Source organism: Channa argus, chromosome 12 (assembly GCF_033026475.1).
Source record: "Channa argus isolate prfri chromosome 12, Channa argus male v1.0, whole genome shotgun sequence".
Lineage (NCBI taxonomy): Eukaryota > Metazoa > Chordata > Actinopteri > Anabantiformes > Channidae > Channa > Channa argus.
Genome location: NC_090208.1, coordinates 3,097,541 through 3,119,203, shown reverse-complemented (window position 1 = coordinate 3,119,203; position 21,663 = coordinate 3,097,541). Strand labels below are relative to the sequence as shown.

The 21,663-nt window shown below is 39.1% G+C and overlaps 1 protein-coding gene and 1 long non-coding RNA gene across 2 annotated transcripts; both read left to right on the top strand.

Annotated features, from left to right (window-relative positions):
* Nucleotides 1–456: 456 nt before the first annotated feature.
* LOC137137054 (tryptase gamma-like) lies at nt 457–1,583 on the top strand. Its single transcript, XM_067522938.1, has 4 exons — nt 457–563; nt 649–902; nt 1,046–1,140; nt 1,302–1,583. Exons 1-4 carry the CDS (start codon nt 472–474, stop codon nt 1,455–1,457), a joined length of 597 nt encoding a protein of 198 aa, XP_067379039.1. The 5' UTR covers nt 457–471; the 3' UTR covers nt 1,458–1,583.
* A 12,463-nt stretch (nt 1,584–14,046) lies between these two features.
* LOC137137083 (uncharacterized) lies at nt 14,047–14,988 on the top strand. The gene is made up of 3 exons (XR_010915670.1): nt 14,047–14,351; nt 14,498–14,592; nt 14,754–14,988. It is a non-coding gene; the product is annotated as an uncharacterized lncRNA (long non-coding RNA).
* The last annotated feature ends 6,675 nt before the right edge of the window (nt 14,989–21,663 follow it).

Here is a 21,663-nt window from a genome sequence, read left to right as displayed (position 1 = left end):
TGATGTATTGAATTAGAACAAAGTTTCAAAACATTTCAGAAGAAAATCACTAAATCATCACTAAGAGCTTGTAGGTTCATTTCTTCTCTGAACATTGTTGATGATCTGCTTCAAACTTGACTTCCTGTCATGTCCAGGCTCTGTGATGGCTCTGACCCATTTCAACACTTGGATCAAATCAGTCATTGTCAGTGTTTTCAACTTGTTGCAGCTCATCACACAAAAACCTTTAAGACTCCACTGCATCAAAGTGAAAAATCACAGGAGTCTTGGACATTATTTTGGTCTCTTTGGAAACTGTGGGATCTCCACCATCATCTAAAATTAATCTTTGTGGGTTTAACTAAACAGTTGAAATTTTCAAGGCTTTAAAGCTCAAATGTGTCTCCAGCTGATGTCTGTGGCCAGGTCCCACTGAGTAATCGTCTTCTGGGACTAGGCGTGAAGGTTACAGATGGTAAGTGGCCGTGGATGGCGAGTCTACAGAAGGATGGACATCATGTGTGTGGTGGGACTCTGGTGAACGAGGACTTTGTGCTGAGCAGTGCCGACTGTTTCTCAAGGTGAGACACCTGGAGTCATGTTCTCACATGTTTTAAAGTGTTGAGTTGTCCTCAGTCCTAATTTAGCTCATGTTATCTCCCTCAGTTCAGCCACAGCATCTGATTGGACCGTGGTCCTGGGTCGTCTGAAACAGAACGGCTCCAACCCCTTTGAGGTGAAACTGAATGTGACAGACATCACTCTGAGCAACCACACTGGGCCTAATGAAGCAGCGCTGCATCTGGCGACCCCCGCCCCCCTGTCCGACTCCATCCTGCCCATCTGTGTGGACACCGGACGAAACTTCAGTGTGGGCTCCACGTGCTGGGTTGCAGGCTGGAGCTCCGGGGCAGGAGGGGGTGAGTCCCTGACACTAGTCTGACACACTGTTAACTGTCTGCATCATTTCACCTCTTTCCATTAAACATAGTAAAGTTAGAGAGATAATTACAACCTGCTTCTGATGCCACTTGTCACCATTTTCTGATTCTCCCAACTTTAGTGGAACAAGTTCTGCAGGAATTCCAGACCTCTGTGGTGGACTGTGAGGACACATCGAGTGACAGCATTTGTACAGAAGCTTTGACACTGGAGCAGGTGAATAATCAGATTAGTATTATTATTATTGTTCCTACACACAGTGTGTTGGTGTGTGTTTGTATTTTATCAAAGTGTCTGTTGGTCGTTTAAAGGGTCAGAGGTCAGGCTCAGAATGACCATACTGGACTTGAACATTTTCATTTTTCCTCTTTGTTCAGGGGTTTTCTGGAGGTCCGTTGATGTGTCAGCAGGATGGTTCTTGGTTCCTGGCAGGAGTGTTAGTAGCTGACAACAAACTCACCAGTGGACCACAAGCAGTACAAGCGAAGTCAATTGACGTATATATGCTTTTGATCTTTAAGAAACAAAGATAACTCACCTACAGAAGCACTGACCAATAAAGGGGGAGCTCCTGCTCTCTTGTCTCTTTTTTTTCCTTCCATCTCTTTTTCATCCCATTTGTCACCACATCTCATAAAACCTCCAACTACACCTGATTTCCACCATGTGTCTGACACAAATGTCTATAAAGAATTAATTATTTTAGACACAGTCTGATCTTAAAGCTCCTCTAATAATCCACATAGCAGAGTGTGTAGAGTAGTGAAGTTGTTCAATCAGACATCCAGGGTTCCTGCAGCAGATGTTCATGTTCTCCACTGCAGTGTGAGCTGCTGTTCACCTTGGATAGAGCAGAGTCTTCTTTCATCCACCAGTAGTTTAGCTCTGATTATCCAGCAGTGACTAACAGCTGTGCAGGAGAGGAGTCACACAATGATCCCACAAGAATAGAAGTTTCCTGTTCAGTCATTTCTTCTCTGAACATTGTTTAAGATCTGCTTCACATGATGATTTTAATAAAGGCACCTGCATCTCTGAGCTGTTTGTGACTTTTATTGAAATCAGTGATTTCCACTGTGCACGTTCACAAAATGATCATGTGCTGGGGTGTAGCTATAGACCCTCTAGAGGTATAGTAGCCCATCTATTGATAAAAATATGCTACAGCACCAAAGTGTGTCTTAAGAGAAATTATTGTTCCAGTTTCAGGAAGCTTGTCACATTAGTTTATACAGACATTGGACATGTACCAGGCGTGTCACATACAAAGGACTCGCAAGGACTAAACACTCAAGATAGAAGAAGGAAATCAAACTTGGAGAGACTCAGATTATTGCTTTGGCAGATTATTTTAATAATATTGGACACTGAACTAAGATGGAGGAGGTGGAATCACTCATTTGGCAAATGGGGAAGATTTCAGGGGTTAAGTCCTGTCTCTTCATAGAAAGACAAGAGTTAAAGCAGGAAATCATACTTGACATCCGATTAAGAAAATAACAAGATGTTTTAGGGTTTTATGTAAGACAGACGGGTGGGTGGATTTCAAATAACATTATAAAATGAGCATAATAACAACTACAAAGTGCAGAAAACACCACTCAGCAATAATGGAGAAGCAGTGGAACCCTGAGCTTGTTTCTCTACAATGTATCGGTTAATCTGTGTTAATTTTTTCTTCTATATATAATATTAAATATACCTGTATATCACTTGATTTTTTTACACGTCACTTTGTAGGAAACCATTAAGATTCACTTCATCACACCAGCTCTGGCATAAACACCTTCTTCTAAAACTTCTCTCTGCTTCTTTGACAAACAATCCTGGCAGCGGCATCTTTCTCACTCTCGTAGCTTCTCTACCTGTGTGCTGCAGGGCTCAGTTCTTGGTCCTCTTCTCTTTTCTGTCTATACTACATCCCTGGGCTCTATCATCCACTCACATGGTCTTTCCTATCACTGCTATGCTGATGACACACAGCTCTTCCTGTCCTTTCCGCTGGACGACTCCACTGTCTTATCGCACATCTCTGCCTGTCTCTCAGACAATTCTTCCTGGATGAGAGGGACACATCTTCAGCTCAACCTCTCCAAGACCGAAGTCCTTGTCTTCCCAGCCAGACCTTCGACGCAACACAACATCAGCATCAACATTGGATCTACAGTGATTTTCCCACTAAGTCGGCCAAAAATCTGGGGGTCATCATCGATGACCAACTGAGCTTTAAGGACCACGTCTCCTCAGTCTCTTTAAAAAAAAAAATAACGTCCTTTCTGCTCTTTCTCGCCCTTGCATCTTGTGAATTGTGAACACTTTTTTGATAGGACTTTCCATTGATGTTTTCTCCTTGATTTTTTTTTTTGATTTTGTTGCCTTGTACCTCACTTGTAAGTTGCTTTGGATAAAAGCATCTGCTAAATGACTAAATGTAAATGTAAAACTAACAGTAAACCACTCAATTATGCATTTTGCAATATAGCTGATTTACTTTATACAATTACTTAATGTTTACTTAACCACTAAACAGCATAGGATTTATGATGTCTCATGTGTATAAGTACATTATGTTATTACTATTTAAATAATTGGCTATATCTTAATTAAAGAAAAAAAGTCATGAAGATAATTTAAAAGTCATGAACATTTTATTTAAAATGAGCAAACTTTCATAAAACAACTTTCAGTATAAACAAAAGTGTAACAGATTAACATCAAGTGAAATGTAAGACCTTTTAAAAGCTGTATACATTCAAGAATGCAGTGTAATGCTGTTTTTATGGTAGAGGCCAATGTGGTAGAACTAAATACAGGACATCAGCTCTGTGCTTCCCATTAGATAACATGCAAGATTTCATTAAGCATTGTTTTTTTCACAGATTATCTTTCCCAACAGGAACTGAACCAGATTTTAAAACAGTGGCAAAGAACACACTTACATCATTACATTGAAGTCTGTCCACATCCATTAAAGGTTAAGCTTTCGGGGCTCTATGAATGTGCCATGCTAACTCCAGACCAGATAAAACATTTGACTTTTACAAATTAAATACTTAATACTTCTTTTTCATAAAACTTTAATCCCTTGAGACATTCACTACTTGTATTTATTACATGAGACTTTCTAACATTCTTTAACCACTAAGGTTCATTTACAAAATAAAACATGGTGTTGTTATTTAACAAAATGGCCAACATGGTCATCAAAATATTAAAGAGCAATGCAAAACACCTTTTTTTTGTTTTGTTTTACTTTACAGACTGACAAACATGGTCCTGAAACTGCAGTCCAAAAAACCCTGTTTTCGTAACCTGTCACCTGACTTCCCCTCCCTCTAGTCTATCAGAATAAAAGCACTTATTTATTCAAAAATAACAATCATAGTTTCTTTCTGATATAAAGCATTTTAACCAAAAATTAGAAATTAACCAAACACAATTCCCATCCAAAAAATTAAACAAACTTGCTGAATATGGCAAATATTTCTTCCACTTATTTTAAGACTTTATCTATTAACTTAAATTGCTGTAATCAACCAAACATAAACTGCATTTAGGCTCCTACAGATACGTTTGTATTAGAAATCATCAATTTATCTTTAGTAATAGAGTCCTGACCCCAACCCAATAGAACGACTTTGGGATGAATTAGAGCGAAGACTGTGAGCACTGTGTTTTACGCATTGAGTTTAAAAGTAAAGAATTATGGGAAATCCAGGCCTACCTGTGGTTCGCAGAATTTCCAAAGGTAGAATGGGAGGCAGAGCCTTTAGCTATCAAGCTCCTCTCCTGTGGAACCAGCTCCCAGTTCAGATTCCATTTCTGATGCCACTTAAATGAGATTCTTCTAAATTTCTGGAACGCCACTTCCTTTCTAACTTTCGTGTTGCCCGTTTTAAGTTGCGTGTTTGTGAACTATACCACGGAGATCACCTCTTCTGGTTTACTGCCTTCTTTTTCAGAGGGGCAACACTATCGACTATTGTACGTAGTGAGGCTGCAAAACTCTGAAGAAGGGCCTGGAGGAGGGTACATGATAACAAATACTAGTCGTTTTTGAGTTTTCCAGTTTGGGTGTGAAAGGCTAAAAGTAAGTCTCTCAAATGAGTTGATAAATTAGAATGGAAGATTGCTGCTACTCCTCCACCTCGGCCTGTGCTTCTAGGAACATGATAATTAATATGACTCATTTAGACTGAAATATTCTTCCTGCTGCAACCAAGTTTCAGTAAGAGAAAATAAATTGAATTGATGATTGTTTATTAAGTCACTAACTAACAGAGTTTTAGAAGAGAGAGATCTGATATTTAATAATCCACATTTAATAGTTTTGGGGTTTTGTTCTGTAAGAGGAGTAGTCTTAACCTTTATTAGTTTATCATGATTAACTCCTCTTGTTGTCGTTTTTAGTTTATGTAATTTAGTTGGTTGGGGAACAGACACAGTCTCTATAGGTATGTGGGAGTTGTGGGGGGGTGACCGTTGAAAGGACACTGCAGAGAGACGTGTAGGACTGGATCTCTGCATCCTAGGCTCAACTCTGGATTGTCATTCTTTTGGTTGTCTAATAAAACCAGCCATATTTCTGGATAAGAAAGCTGCACCATCTAAAGTAGGATGGATGCCATCTCTCCTAATCAGCCTAGGTTTTCCCCAAAAACGTTTCCAATTGTCTATGTAGCCCACATCATTTGCTGGACACCACCTAGACAGCCAGCGGTTGAATGACGACATGCGTGTGTACATGTCGTCACTGGTCAGATTTGGCAGGGGTCCAGAGAAAACTACGGCGTCCGACATTGTTTTATTGAAGTTACACAGAGATTCAACGTTCATTTTAGTGACGTCCGATTAGCTTAAGAGCTACAATTAATCAGTAAACAGTTGTTATGACCTGAGTCATTATGTGTGTTGTTGTTATGTTGTCTTTTTCTCCTCCTCCTGTGTTTTTGTGTGGGTGTGTCTGAGGGGGGGGTTGAGCCACAGGTGGTCGGCACGGATTGGTCCATTCAAACTCATTGTCGCCACCTGATTGGACAGGATGGAGCGGCCTTCTCCATTTATAACAGATGACAGCAGCCCCAGCTGGTCCACTTCTGCCACTCACAACCAACCCAGCATTCTGTATGCGACTCTCAACTGGACTCACAGGGAGCTCTGCACTTTGTTTTTGTGGATTTGGATATTTGTGTAAAGTAGCTTCTCCACAGTAGGAGTGAGAAGCCCTTTTTTGTTACTACTTTTTCTCCTGTTTTGGGTTAGGAGTTCAGGTTAGACACCCTGTCATTTGTTTTGAATTTATTTGGTTGTTTAGGTCAGACAGGGATGGTGTTAGAGTTTTTGGTTGTTGTTTTGGGGCATTGCTCACATCCCAAGTAAATAAATTAGCTACCGTTTACAACACTTCTGGTCTGGTTTTGCTTGGAATGGAAGCAGTGGTGGAGCACATCATGTTATGTCTAGGTTCCCCTAGACCAGGGGCATAACACAGTCTTTTGCTAGAAACCCAAGAGTGTGCAAAAACAGGAAGTGACGCAATACGCTTACCGCACGAGTCCAACCATCTAATCCAAAAGTTTTTTTTTCTCTATTTATTTTCCTTCTGTCCAAGATTTGATCTATGTAAACTTCACATAATGTAAATAATTCAAAAACACTCTGTGACAGATTCCACTAATTACTTGGATCTTGGATTTTTGATTTTGGAGCGAATTTTACTTCTAGTAAATATAGAAAAAAATGCAAAGCAATACAAAAAAATCTAATGACATAATCTTAATTAATATAAATGACCTGAATAACTAAATCTAATTTTAATATTGTTTGTTCTGTTTTATTTAAGAACCAGAATATTTCTTCACTGTCTACATGCAGTAATGTCCATAACAATCTAAAATATGAGCTTATATGCTGAGGAAATAAATTCATAAATGTTCATCTTTCCATCAGTTTCTCACTCACTATGAAACACGATTTCTTTCCTGGTTCAGTTTCTCCCATCAGCTCAGGGTTTCCACTTCAGATCATGTGGTCTGTCAGATGTGTGCTGGCTCACACAAGCTCAACAGTTTGTGATGGTCAGTTTGGGGGTTCAGGGTCTTGTCCAGGTACATTTCCACATATGACTCTACACAGTCGGGCTGAGAAACACTGAAGCTACGGTCGACAGGTGGACAGTCACCACCTGAGCCACTGCTGCCCCCTCACCACAGATCTCAGTTCATCAGTGTTCAGTTTTTCTTTTGTACATTATATTAAATATACTTATATATTATTATTATATTTTTTCTTTCTTTTTTCTTTCATGTTGTAAGAAATCATTAAGAATCACTTCATCACATCAGCTCTGGCATAATCACCTTCCCCCCCCCCCCCCCTCCCCCCCCCCCCCTCCCTCCCTCACACAAACCTCTCTCTGCTTCTTTGCCAAACCATAGATCACATGTTTCTGTGTTAATGTTTCTCTGTTATCACCAAACCAATGGAGCGTTTCTCAAAAACAAAGTTAAAAATATTAAAATTTATGGACAAATGCTTTTTACCAGAAAACCTGCGTCACTCCCTTTCTGAGGAAATGTTGCTTTGGGCATCAAATGCTGCCAGAAACTGGACTTAATTAAACACTGTGTGTCTCACTGAGGTCAAAGGTAACTTCAGCTTTTATATCAGATTAATTAAGTGTCTGACAAATGGACAGAACATGATGCCACAGGAAGGACAACAAGTTGTTAAACATCCATTCAGGTCTTTATTACATTCTTTCCATTGTTCATTCAACCATCTCAGGTTGAGTTTTTCATATATTAAAATAAACTTTGTAGACAATAAAATGTTCAGTTGAATAAACCAAGCAAAACTGTTCAGCGCAATGATCCCACGATGGTGGAACGAGCTACCAAACGCTGCACGCTCAGCTGATTCTCTCCCAATATTAAAAAGCTGCTGAAAACTTAACTCTTCCGCATCTTCCTATGCACTTAAATCTTTAAAATAAATAAATAAAAAATCTTTCTGCTCTCTTGCACTTGTATCTCGTGAACTGTGAACACTTTTCGGATAAAAGCGTCTGCTAAATGACTAAATGTAAATGTAAATGTAAAATAAAACATATTTACAAACCACAGCTGGAAAAGGCTCCAGGATAATCAGATAAATATAATGAAAGGATGGAAAACAAACTCTATTTCAAATTAATGAGTTTTTAAGAGATGTTTTAACATTAAAGCAGGTGTTTCCTGTCTGATCACTTCCAACAACTCTGGAATCACTTGTTGCATGAAGAGAGAAAACTAATCCAGTCTCTGTTGATCTGTGGAACGTCGGCTATTTGGACAAAGCACAAAAATGTAGTTAACATTAGCAGCACAGCTAATGCTGCTGAAGAGCTACAACAACCTTTAACCCTCCTGTTATGTTGGTTTCTGAGGAACAGCCTTGATGTTCCCAGGTCAACTTGACCAAAAAGTCCCAAAAAACATTGTTTCTATCTCATCATTAACTCCATTACTAACCATTTCAATCAATGTTTAGTTCAATGATGTTCTTTACTGTTCACAGATCATGGTTCAATGAGCATAAGTCACTCATTTATTACAAAAAGATCATGTTAAAACTTTTTTTAATGTAAACTGAAAAGACCTACAAATAACTTACAATAGATTTATATGCAATTGATTTTTAAAATTTGTATTTTATATTTTGAATTGTTTTTGTTTATGGAGTGATGTTGATAAATTAAAATGAGACACGTCTTCTCTTCAGGGTCAATTTGACCCGTTTTAAAGTTAACAATCTAAAGAAAATACTTAAAAGTATTTTTTCACTTTGAAACTTCTCCTGCTTGGTTTATTTAGTGTAATCAACATATAAAATAAAAATGGTTCAGTTCACATATTTGTAACCCTCCTACATGTTTCTATTACAAAGATACTGTTCAGGTCAATTTGACCTGGCACAGAAAATAGAAGCTAAAAACAGTCAGAAAGGTCAAATCCTGTTTGTTTCTTTGCAACTATGAGAAATAATACACCCCTGTCTCACACTCTCACACACACACACACACACACATTGATCTTTCTGATTCTTTTTAGCTTCTATTTTGTCGCAGATGTCAAATTAACCCAAACAGTAGCTTTGTAATATAAACATGTAGGAGGGTTACACATATGTGAACTGAACCATTTTTATTTTATATGTTGATACTAAATAAGCCAATGAGGAGAAGTTTCAAAGTGAAAGTTTTTTTCGATTGCTAAATGACAGTGGGCACAACTGGAGCTACATGTGCAAAACTCTAACTACAGTCTGAACTACCAACTGTCACCTGAGCTAAACAGTTCACATCACCTGCAAAACTCATTCCAAGCAACACAACTCTTAACACATGGCTCAAAACAGGCTCAGTGCAGCCAAACACTATGCACAACCCTCACTGAGATAACACACACTGTCACTCAGAACACACTGAGAGTAAAAACACTAGCATCAAACACCAATACAGAAAATACAAACTTTTCATCTTTACAGTTGGAACAATTTCAGTGACTTCATACAAAGTAATATTTTCTTCAAAGAAAAGAGTGAAATTCTTTCACATGATTTATTTACTTTTTAGAACATAACATTCTTTAAGGTAAATGAAAATTAGCAGTTTGCTTCAATAGTCTGTAGTAATTTACAGAATTACAGTAATGAGAAATATTTCATTATCAGCCAGCACTTTATCTTGAATCTCCCGCAGTTTTATTGCATTGTTGACAACAACCATGTCAACGACAGCATTTTCCTGCGCATCTGAAAATATTTTTCCTCTTCCTCCTGTTGGGGGCAGTTTTTGGATCTGAAATAACAGCTCTTTGTCTTCTTTGGCCCCTCTCCCTGCACGAACCCGTCTTCCTTGCTCCATTTCCAAAATTACTCTTTCTGAGCTCTACCTATATATTTAACAAATATATATAACAAGTCTACAACAAGACACCTGCTTAGCCTTCCATCTGAAATTTCAATCAGCAGTGTTTGAAAGGCACAAGGCTGAAATCTATTCTGTTTGGAATGTGTGGTTCCCAGTTTTGACAGCAGTGTGTTAGCATTTGAACAAAGTGCTGTATTTCCACAGTGTTGTGCAGGTTGTGGTTAAAGTCATAGAATAAGTGTGTAGAGTTTTGAAAACTGTGTTCAAGCAGTGAAAAACTAACTAGAGTTTGGTCCACATGAACTGCTGCTGTGCAGACTGTAGTTAGAGTTTTGCACATGTGACTCCAGTTGTGCCCACTGTCGTTTAGCAATCGAAAAAACTGTAAGTATTTTTTTTAGATTGTTAACTTTAAAACGGGTCAATTTGACCCTGAACATAACAGGAGGGTTAAGGTGGAATGTTTTCTTCCATTTTACTCAGTGCTTCATTCAGGTTGTTAATCAATTAACACACCTTCAATTTTAACACAACCTTGACTGTAGCATGTGGTTTTATTGGGTCTCTTGCATGACAAACATTTTACTGATGATTCATTTCAGCCTAGTTCTGCAAATCTTTCTCCTCACTTGGAGCATCGTGCCTGTACGTTCCAGCATCACCACAACAGACACCACTCTGTTAGCACCTACACAAGAATAATGTCCAACAGTCCAGAGATAATCTTCAGATAAAAACCTCAAAGTGTGCTGCACATTTTGTTCTATGCTGAATTTATTTGTCATTAACTCTATCAGGATATGAGATGTTGTTCACATCACACAGCTCTGATCCACATGTCTTAACTGTGGCTCATGAAAATTCAGTTTCACAGATATTATAGTCATCGTTTTCCCCACAACCTTTTCCAGAAACTATAACCATCTCTTTATTTTTCCCTATGTAAAGGTGAATATTATGATCTGTAGACCAGCTCCTTTCTCTATGCTGATACATCTGATGTTGTTCTGAGCCCAACTAGTGTCGTGTCGTCAGCACATTTAAACTTCTTCACTGAATCATCACAAGTGGTCCAATCATTTGTGTAAAGTCTAGATTTCTGTATTTAGGAAGGTTTTATAGATGAATAACAAGGAATGATTAGTCCTTGTCAGCAAAGACGTCCATCCAGCTTCTGAAGTAATGATTGAGGAACATGGTGCAGAATCTCTTTGAACTGGAAAAGACTTAAACTTGGTTTGGTAAAAAGACACAACAACGGTTTAGTTTGATGTATTGCTTGTCAAAGAAGCAGAGAGAGGTGTGTCTGAGGGAGGGAGGGGGGAGAACAAGGTATTTATACCATGTCAGATGTGAGGACTTGACACTTGCAGCGATGGCTTCCTACAAAGTGATGTGTGTGGTGACTCTGCTGACTCTGCTGACACCAGGTAAGAACCTCCTCACTGTCCACACCTGAACCAATCAGGTTTCAGATCTACTTACTGCTGTGTGAGGGAAACACTGGGGAACAAGTAAAACTTAATCAAGTAAAATACTAGTTGCAATACTAATGTTTCATTAGATAAAAGTGAGGACAGAAGGGAATAAAAAGTGTCCAAACTGAGTCAATTCTAAAAAAACTCTTTCAAGTCCAACATTCAATATGTTATCTGTTGGTGAAAAATATATGTCAGAAAAAATATAGAAATCATAGTGAGTGAGAAACTGATGGCATGATGAACATTTATTAATTTATTTCCTCAGCATATTAGCTCATATTTTAGATTGTTATGGACATTACTGCATGTGGACAGTGAAAAAATATTCTGGTTCTTAAATAAAAGAGACACATTTTTAATTAGTTGTTGATTCACTCATCTCCATAAAACATAATTAAAAAAAACATTTAGTAATTTAGGTCATTTATATTAATTAAAATTATGTCATTACATTTTTTTGTATTGCTTTGCATATGTTCCTATATTTACAATAGTAAAATTCGCTTCAAGCTTAAAATAATTAGTGGAATCTGTCACAGAGTATTTTTGAATTATGTATGAGTGAAGTTTATGTTGATCAAATCTTGGACAAAAGGAAAAACAATCAGTTGGAAAAATAAATATTTGTAACATATAATATAGAAAATGTGTTTCATAGTGAGTGAGAAATTGATTGAATGATGAACGTTTATGAATTTATTTCCTCAGGATATTAGTTCATATTTTAGACTGCAGTAATGTCCATAACATTACTGCATGTGGACTGTGAAAAAATATTCTGGTTTTTAAATAAAAGAGACAAAAATTAAATTCTATGACATTTATTCATTGATTTAAACTTCTCCTTAAAACACAATTTGTATTAATGTAATATTTATACTTCTGAAACAAACATTTAGTAATTCAATTAATTTACATTAATTAGAAATTAAATAATTACTTTATATATATATAATTGTATTGCTTTGCATATGTTCCTATATTTACAATAGTAAAATTCGCTTCAAGCTCAAAATAATTAGTGGAATCTGTCACAGTGTTTTTGAATTATTAACATTATGTAAGAGTAAGTATGAGTAAATTCTCGTTAAATCTTTGGAATCTAAAATGTATTGTGTTGAATTTAAGAATAACAACAACAACAATAATAATAACGATATTATTATTATTATTATTATTATTATTATTATTATTATTATTATTATTATTATTATTTAAGCAAACAGTTTAATAATGTTTATAAAGAAATGTGTTAATAATTAGTAATAAATGTTAGAGATGAAATTTATCTTCCAAATGTCTTATTTCATTATGGATCATCTTCACACTTTGGTTTTATAGAAATATCAGATCATCAGGATGTTGTATATTCTTTAGTCAGGAAGACACTATTGATAAGCAGGAGACTCCAATATTTCCACAAGAAGTTGGATGTTGGATGTAATTTTTTTCCCTTGAGTTCAGTGTCGCCACAGTGGATCATTGTCCGCATGTTGATTTGGCAGAGTTTACGCCGGATGCCCTTCCTGACGCAACCCTCCCCAATTTCTATCGGGCTTGGACCAACACTGCACAGCTGGGGAGGGGAAGGGGCTGTTAGGGGTTCAGTGTCTTGCCAGAGACACTTTGACATATAGACGAGACCAGGGATAGAACCACTGACCCTGTGGTCCGTGGACAATTACTTTACTAACTGAGCTACAGCCGCCCCACTTGCTCCTTTCATTCATTTCAGCATGTGCCGCAAGATTTTAGAAACGATGCAGCTTGACAAGAAATATTATCTGCAAATATTATAAAAACCACAAATTGTTTATGAAAGAAACAGTAACAACTAAATGTTGGTTTATTACATTTATGTAACTGGAAAATAGTATTTTCAGGGAAAAATGTGATTGAATGAGTTTAGTAATAAATGTTAGAGATGATAAAAATCAATCCTCTCCTGTTTCCACCACATGTCCAAATGTTGTACAAGAAGTATCAGAAAAGCCTCAACAGTTTCTTTGTGTTCTGTGTTTCAGAGAGTCTCTCACAGCTGGATGGTAAGTCCCAGTTTGCTCCTGTCTGATTTAGTTAAAGATGATCTTCACACTGTTGTTGGATAGAAATGTTTCAGATTGTCAGAGGTTTGTGTCAAACCTTTGGAGCAAATCAGCTGCAGTATTTCCACAAATGGATTCAGACAATTCCAACAACTTATGTATTGAATTAGAACAAAATGTTAAAACATTTCAGAAGAAAATCACTAAATCATCACTAAGAGCTTGTAGGTTCATTTCTTCTCTGAACATTGTTGATGATCAGCTTCAAACTTGACTTCCTGTCATGTCCAGGCTCTGTGATGGCTCTGACCCATTTCAACACTTGGATCAAATCAGTCATTCTCAGTGTTTTCAACTTGTTGCAGCTCATCACACAAAAACCTTTAAGACTCCACTGCATCAAACTGACAAATTAATCTATGTGGGTTTAACTAAACAGTTGAAGTTTTCAAGGCTTTAAAGCTCAAATGTGTCTCCAGCTGATGTCTGTGGCCAGGTCCCACTGAGTAATCGTCTTCTGGGACTAAGCCTGAAGGTTACAGATGGTAAGTGGCCGTGGATGGCGAGTCTCCAGAAGGATGGACGTCATGTGTGTGGTGGGACTCTGGTGAACGAGGACCTTGTGCTGAGCAGTGCCGACTGTTTCTCAAGGTGAAACACCTGGAGTCATGTTCTCACATGTTTTAAAGTGTTGAGTTCTCCTCAGTCCTAATTTAGCTCATGTTATCTCCCTCAGTTCAGCCACAGCATCTGATTGGACCGTGGTCCTGGGTCGTCTGAAACAGAACGGCTCCAACCCCTTTGAGGTGAAACTGAATGTGACAGACATCACTCTGAGCAACCACACTGGGTCTAATGCAGCAGCGCTGCATCTGGCGACCCCCGCCCCCCTGTCCGACTCCATCCAGCCCATCTGTGTGGACACCGGACGAAACTTCAGTGTGGGCTCCACGTGCTGGGTTGCAGGCTGGAGCTCCGGGGCAGGAGGGGGTGAGTCCCTGACACTAGTCTGACACAGTAATGTTAACTGTCTGCATCATTTCACCTCTTTCCATCAAACATAGTAAAGTTAGAGAGATAATTACAACCTGCTTCTGATGCCACTTGTCACCATTTTCTGATTCTCCCAACTTTAGAGGAACAAGTTCTGCAGGAATTCCAGACCTCTGTGGTGGACTGTGAGGACACATCGAGTGACAGCATTTGTACAGAAGCTTTGACACTGGAGCAGGTGAATAATAAGATTAGTATTATTATTATTGTTCCTACACACAGTGTGTTGGTGTGTGTTTGTATTTTATCAAAGTGTCTGTTGATCCTTTAAAGGGTCAGAGGTCAGGGTCAGAATGATCATACTGGACTTGAACTTTTCCATTTTTCCTCTTTGTTGAGGGGTTTTCTGGAGGTCCGTTGATGTGTTATCAGGATGGTTCTTGGTTCCTGGCAGGAGTGTTAGTAGCTGACAACAAACTCACCACTGGAACACAAGCAGTACAAGGGAAGTCTAGTGTCACAGGAATAATAGTGTTCTTCATAGACTTCAATAATTTCTTCTATGAAGATTGTTGATGATTTTAATAAAGGAACCTGCATCTCTGAGCTGTTTGTGACTTTTACTTAACCAACAATTTCCACTTTGCACATTCACAGAATAATCATTGAATAAACTTCTACTTTAAAAACATGGTATAAATCAAATTACTGATTCATTTATTTTGAGTAGGGGGGAAAACAATTAAAGCCACTTCTTAATATAATCACTGCAGTGTAACTCCACCACCACTATGACCTCAATAATGAAACATAGCATTTAATGCAGCTTGTGTTAGAATGAGCCATTGCTTTGCTGCTACAGAGCTCGACACTGTGAGTGACTCAGAGTAGAAACACCCACTGATTCCCAGTATTTCATTGTCACTTGAAGAGTTCACTGGGTCACCACTGTTGTTCATCATGTTTGTTTCCTCCTCCTTGGTTGTTCCAACTGAACCTAAACTCTGAACAGGAGAGAGCTGAGCCACTGTACAGATTCTTCTTCAACAGCTTCCAGGTTTCACCCTGCCAGTAATAATCCTACAAATAATGGTAGAACTAAAACTGCTAGTCTTAAAGCTGGTTAATGCTGAACTAAAGGAAATAACAGAGGGTCATAAAGTCACATGTTGTTAGGATTTGCAGTCAGTGAGGTCTGAGGGACAGAGTTTTCTTGGAAGATGTAACAGGTGTGGATTGGACTTAGAGAAGCAACGCTGAAGACTCTTTTCCCACGATGAATTTGCTCCTGCAGACGACAATCAAACAACCATATAAATTGTCTTCTGGCCTTTCCTGCACATCTGACCCCTACATGTACAAAAAATAAAGTTTGCACTGAGAAATGCAGCTCAAATCTCCACAGAGTTACAATAATCACACAGGACATGACGTCTGGCAAGTGGCACCAAACAGACTTCAAAGTAAAATGAAAATGTCCATAAAACTTACATTAATGGTCAAAAAAATGGTCATACCTAACAGGCATGTTCGGTCACCTAAGAAGATGATTGAGAGTTGCTAAAAAGTCTTAGGATGGAAAGGTGGACGTTTAAGTAAAAAAAAAAAAAGTGTCAAAGTTTAAGGAATTGTTTACAAGTAAAGTTAAAATGCTTACGGGCAGCACTTAGTCTTAGGGGTAAATAGTATTTCTTTATAGGGGGAAAGATGTTATGTTATGAAGTTAGTTCGATAAGAACTCGATTACCCAGCAGACGATAGGAGATCACAGATTTAGTATTGGAGAGTTGATGAAAAGGACAAAGGAAAATAAAAAGTCTAACATAACTACAGACGGTTGATGAACACTGTTCGCCAGATGTGGAGTTTCTACTGCTGAAGTGCCTCCTTATTATCTACCGAGGGAATTTGACATCCCCCCACGAGCTAACTCCACCGCAGCATCAGCAAACTCTATGACGTCATCAGCGTGTTAGAAACGGCTCATCCTGACGCTGTTTTTATTGTTGCTGGTGACTTCATTCCCACACTTGATAAGAACACTCTGGATCATGTTTACAGCAACATACGTGGTGCATACAGGGCTGCACCCCGCCCCCACTTCGGACACTCAGACCACATCTCTTTGTTCCTGTACCCTGCTTACAGACAAAGACTGAAACAAACACACCCTGTCACCAAACAGGTTAAACTCTGGATGCCAGAGACTGAGAGCACCCTGCAGGACTGTTTTGCTCTGACAGACTGGGATGTGTTTAAAGCTACAGCCACTCTGGAGGACTCTTCCATCAGCGCACAGGATTATGCTGAGTATGTGACTGGGTACATCAGCACTTGTGTTGATAACATCGTTCCCACCATACAAATCAGGAAGTTTCCAAACCAGAAGCCCTGGATAAGCAGTTAGGTACGTCACATGCTGCGTACTCGCTCTCTTGCATTTAGATCAGGCAATGAGACCGAGTACAAAGCTGCGAAGTACGGACTGAGAAAAGCCATCATAGCGGCTAAGACGCAGTACAGAGAGAAGCTGGACAGCTTCTACTCTACTGCTGACTCAGGGCAGATGTGGCAAAAACTGCAGCACATCACCTCATCACACAGCCTGCCGGACGACCTCAACACATTCTACACTCACTTTGAGGCCCCCAGCTACACTGCAGAGAGGGGGCTCACACAAACTTGGACCACTCAACCCCCCTCCCCTCCACCAACCGTCTCAACAACACAGGTACACAAAGCTCTGAGGAAGATCAACCCCTGCAAAGCAGCAGGACCAGACAACATTCCTGGGTGGATGTGCCAACGAGCTGGCTGATGTTCTCACCTTCATATTCAGAGCAGCATACCAGACACTATTGACCCCCTGCAGTATGCCTACCAGCCCAACATGTCCACCTCGTGTGCCATCACTGCTGCCATCCACTACTCCCTTTCTCATCTGGAAAATAAGGACTCATACCTCAGGATACTCTTCATCAACTACAGCTCCGCCTTCAACACGCTCATTTCCCACAAACTCACCCACAAACTGTCCACACTTAGTTTGTACCCCACCCTCTGTGACTGGCTCCTAGACTTCCTGACTGGCAGGCCTCAGTCTGTCAGGATTGGTAACAGGACTTCAGCCAGTATCATCACAAACATTGTCACTCCACAGGGTTGTGTACTCAGCCCCATCCTCTACACCCTGTTGGAGGGAGGTGGACAGTCTGGTGCAATGGTGTGGAGACAACAACCTCACTCTCATAACGGACAAGACAAAGGAAATGATAGTGGACATGAGAAAGGAGAGGAGAACGCATCAGCCACTGTTCATCCGGGAGCTTCAAGTGGAGAGGATGAGCAACTTTAAATACCTGGGTGTTCACATCAGTGAGGACCTCACTTGGACACCACACGTCACGCAGCTGGTCAAGAAGGACCAACAGCAGCTGTATTTTCTGAGGAGTCTGAGGAAGTTTGGCATGTCGCCTAAGATCCTCAGCAACTTCTACAGCTGCGTCATTGAGAGTGTCCTGACCAACTGCATCACTGTGTGGTACAGCAGCACTACTGTCATGGACCACAAATGCCTGCAGAGAGTAGTGAAGACTGAGCAGAAGATCACCAGGCCTCCACTGCCCTCTCTGCAGAGCATCTAGCACCGCAGAGTCCACAGGAGAGCTGCTTCCATCCCCAAAGACCCCTCCCACCCCCAGCACGGACTGTTCACACTTCTACCCTCAGGATGGAGGTACAGAAGTGTGAAATGCAGAACCTCAAGACTGAAGAACTCTTTCTTCCCCTCTGCCATCAGACTCCTAAACAGCTGACAGGAGTTTGCAACCATGAACATAAAATAACTGTTTACATTGATTTACATTTTTGCTTTTGCACATTCATTATTTCAGAACTACACTACCTCACTTTTACTGCTCTTTTATTTTTTTGCTCTTGTGTTTTATTGTATTTTTTTTCTATTTTTATTTTACTTTACTCTATGACATTTATTGTGAACAGCAAAATGAGAATTTCATTGTGCAGGGAAACACTTTGAATCTTGAATATTGAATCTTTGGTTAGTTTTATGCTCGTCTCTCGCTCTTTGAGTAAGTTGTGAAATCAGAGGATCTTTCACCTCGTAACCTTGGTCACATTTAAATGTTTTGACACTGGATTCTCTCTCTTCACTTGTTCCTTTTCTTCTGGATGAAGTCAAGCATTTCTCCATTTGTAAAATCATACCAAACCCCCTTAAAATCATTGAGCAGCTTGGCAGGGTGCAGTGCAGTGTCCTTATAGGCATCAGTTCTACATTTTAAACTATTGAATTGTTAGATTTTTTTCAGGATTACTGTAAACAGGAACATGGGTCATAGATGATAAGCTTATAGACTGATGTTAACAGTCACTGTACTGTGAGTTCTGACTCCTTTTGATCATGGCCAGATATACAGTTTTTCCATGCTGACTTCTGCAACAGCATGGGTGAGAAAAGTGAAGCTCCTGCAGGAGAGATCACATCCACCTCCTCTTTACTGCTGGGTTCAGAATCTGACAAAGTGAAGACTTTCTGCTGATTGTATCACATCACAGTGCTCTGTGGTGACATCATCATTGTCACCATCCAATACTCAGCTTGGGTGCGCGAGGTCGTTCCCATAGATACATCCAGGTGATTTCCTACTGTCAGAACAGGTGCACAAGAAAAAGTTGAAAATATAAATAATTGCTACAATATGTTGATTGATTGATGAGTGTCTGTAATGATTCAGAGTGTTACCTGTTGGTACATGTCGATATAAAGACACCATCAGGACAGTGGACATGAAGTACGGACAGAACATCACCAGGTGGAGGTGGTGTTGTAGGTTTTTCTGTAGAGAGAATCACCTGTTCAGGTTTGAGCTGTAATAACTGATCTACTGTGGGAAGCAGCAGTGATCTTCTCTCAACATTCAGACATCAACACATCCAGCAGACTGGACTCACCCAGCAGCCTCTCAACTGATGTTTTGTCCATTCTGCAGCTACCACCACATGTCAGAGTGTCTCTGAACAGCAGCTGCAGGAAACATACGAACAGAAAAGAAGAAGCCACAGATCAAACCACAGATCATGTGGTACAAATACAAAAAGCTCTTTTATTACAAATGTGTATGTTAATTGAAATCACGACATTTACAAAACCTCCACAGATTGATCTAAGAACCTAAAAAGAAATGCAGCCTGTGATCCTTAAAATATGGTGTAAATGAAAATCAAGTTCAGCAGTTTTTACAACTGAAGATAATCAGGAAGAGCCTTAAATTAAAACACCACAGACGACCAGTAGATGGCTTCAAGCATCAGTGTGTTTAAATGACGTCCATAGATATAGATTCAACTTATCTTTTCTTAGTTACTCAACACATTTGAAGATTTTTTTTATTTTTTCTTGAGGAAACTACAAGCAGTCAGTCAAAACTTACAAAAGTAAAGAAAAGTAAAGATCACACAGTGACAGAAAACTGATCAAGTACAGATCAGTGTAAAATGTTTGCTCTTTTGGAGACAGTGTGAAGGTTAAGAAACTGGACAAATTACGTGAGTGAAAGAAATGGACATTGTCTGAACAACATTGACCCAGGAATTAATCATCACATCACAAATGTCACCTACAAAACCATAAAGGATTTTATAGAACTGGCTGCTGTATAAACATACAAACATCTTATTGCAAACTTCATTTTTTCTTCCACAACAACAACAAGTGCTGTGTAATGTTGAGTCTGTCATTTCAGGTCCAGTGTCATTTTAAATAGTTATTACAATGAGACTTTAAATACTAACTAGTTTGGTTCATCACAACAAAAAAGGAAGTTTAACATTTTCTATGAGACAGTTTAGTAAAAACCAAAGAACCACAAGAGAAAAGCAACACGGAGAGAAATGAGAAAAGGTTTAGGTTCATCAATATCATTGAAATAACAGCAAAGTTAATGAAGCTTTTAAACACCAAACTAATGACTAATGAAATGTAGTGAGTATTTACTGAAACAGGAACTGGACAGAACTGAAAACAAGTTCACACATTTTAATTTAAAGAACAATAAAAACCCCTTTAGCATCAAACTAAAGCAGAACCTGCTTCAATAAGAAACATTGTGTAATAAACACAATGAGGAAGATGATGGTTTGGTTTTACAAGCAACAGTTAAAAAATAAACTAAAAAGTATTTTGTTGACTTTGAGAGAAAAACATACTTCAAATATAAAACACTCGTACACATACATACACGTGACTTTACACTATACAAGCACTATCAGTACTGTTGGGTTTTATCTATGGAGCCTCAGGTCACTTAGAGGATTTGTGGAGAAAAGCCTCTGCTGCTTGAGGGAGCTCTCTCTGAATCAGAGTCATGATCAGGATTTCTATGGTTGAAATGATCCCACTAAACAGATACACACATTCAAATGAAATCATCAGTCTACATCACAAAATAGCAGAGAATCTAATGTGTGATCACTGATGAGAACATTAGGTAACACAACAAGGTTTTTCTTTACCCTCCTGAACTTAAAAACATGAAGAATTGTACAAATATAGTGAAGAATTAGGGACCTGGTAGCTCAATGGGTAGAGCAGCAGGATGGGATGCAGAAGTCCCAGCCTACCCACCAGGTGTGTCCCTGAGCCAGATCCTCAGTGCTAACTCACCGGCACCTCTCTGACTTCCTGCTGTGTCCACCACACTAGCTTTATCAGACACTGTCAGTGACTTTCAGACTGGGATGAAAAAAGCTTCCTAATGTTGGTTTGTTGTGCAGCACAGCAGTGAAATCACATCCACAAAGAAATGACATTTTGTGACAGCAGTCGTCTTCTCTTCCTGTTTGGTAACAGTGTTAGTTACAGTCGACCTCTTGCTTCTTTGGACATTATAAACCTAACACTTTGTTGTGTAAAAGTTCTCACACTGTCCACTCTATTCTATCCTGTATTTCACTTTAATTGGTTTCCAACACAGCACACATCCAACAATACAATCACTGAAAGTTAGATGGAACAAACTGTGCTGACAGATCAGCCTCTGATGTCTGTCTCGTTGTATTAGATGATGGTATGACATCAGGCTGACAGCAGTAAAAACCACAGTTTCCTCTAAAGCAGCAGCTGCCTTGTTTTCTCTGCTGCAGTTCCAAGAAATTTGATCATTTATTTTCATGTTATTGCAAAATTGTACAATATTTTCTTTATGTGTGCTCATTTATCTCTACAACCAATAAATGTAGTGTTTGAGCAATAGTATAGTTTTTTGGCTCAATGCCCAGGAAACACTAA

Coding starts and splice junctions, on each gene's coding strand:
- LOC137137054 (XM_067522938.1), top strand. CDS start 472: ATGGCGAGTCTACAGAAGGATGGACATCATGTGTGTGGTGGGACTCTG. Junction 564..648: donor AGTGCCGACTGTTTCTCAAG/GTGAGACACCTG, acceptor TATCTCCCTCAG/TTCAGCCACAGCATCTGATT. Junction 903..1,045: donor GAGCTCCGGGGCAGGAGGGG/GTGAGTCCCTGA, acceptor TCCCAACTTTAG/TGGAACAAGTTCTGCAGGAA.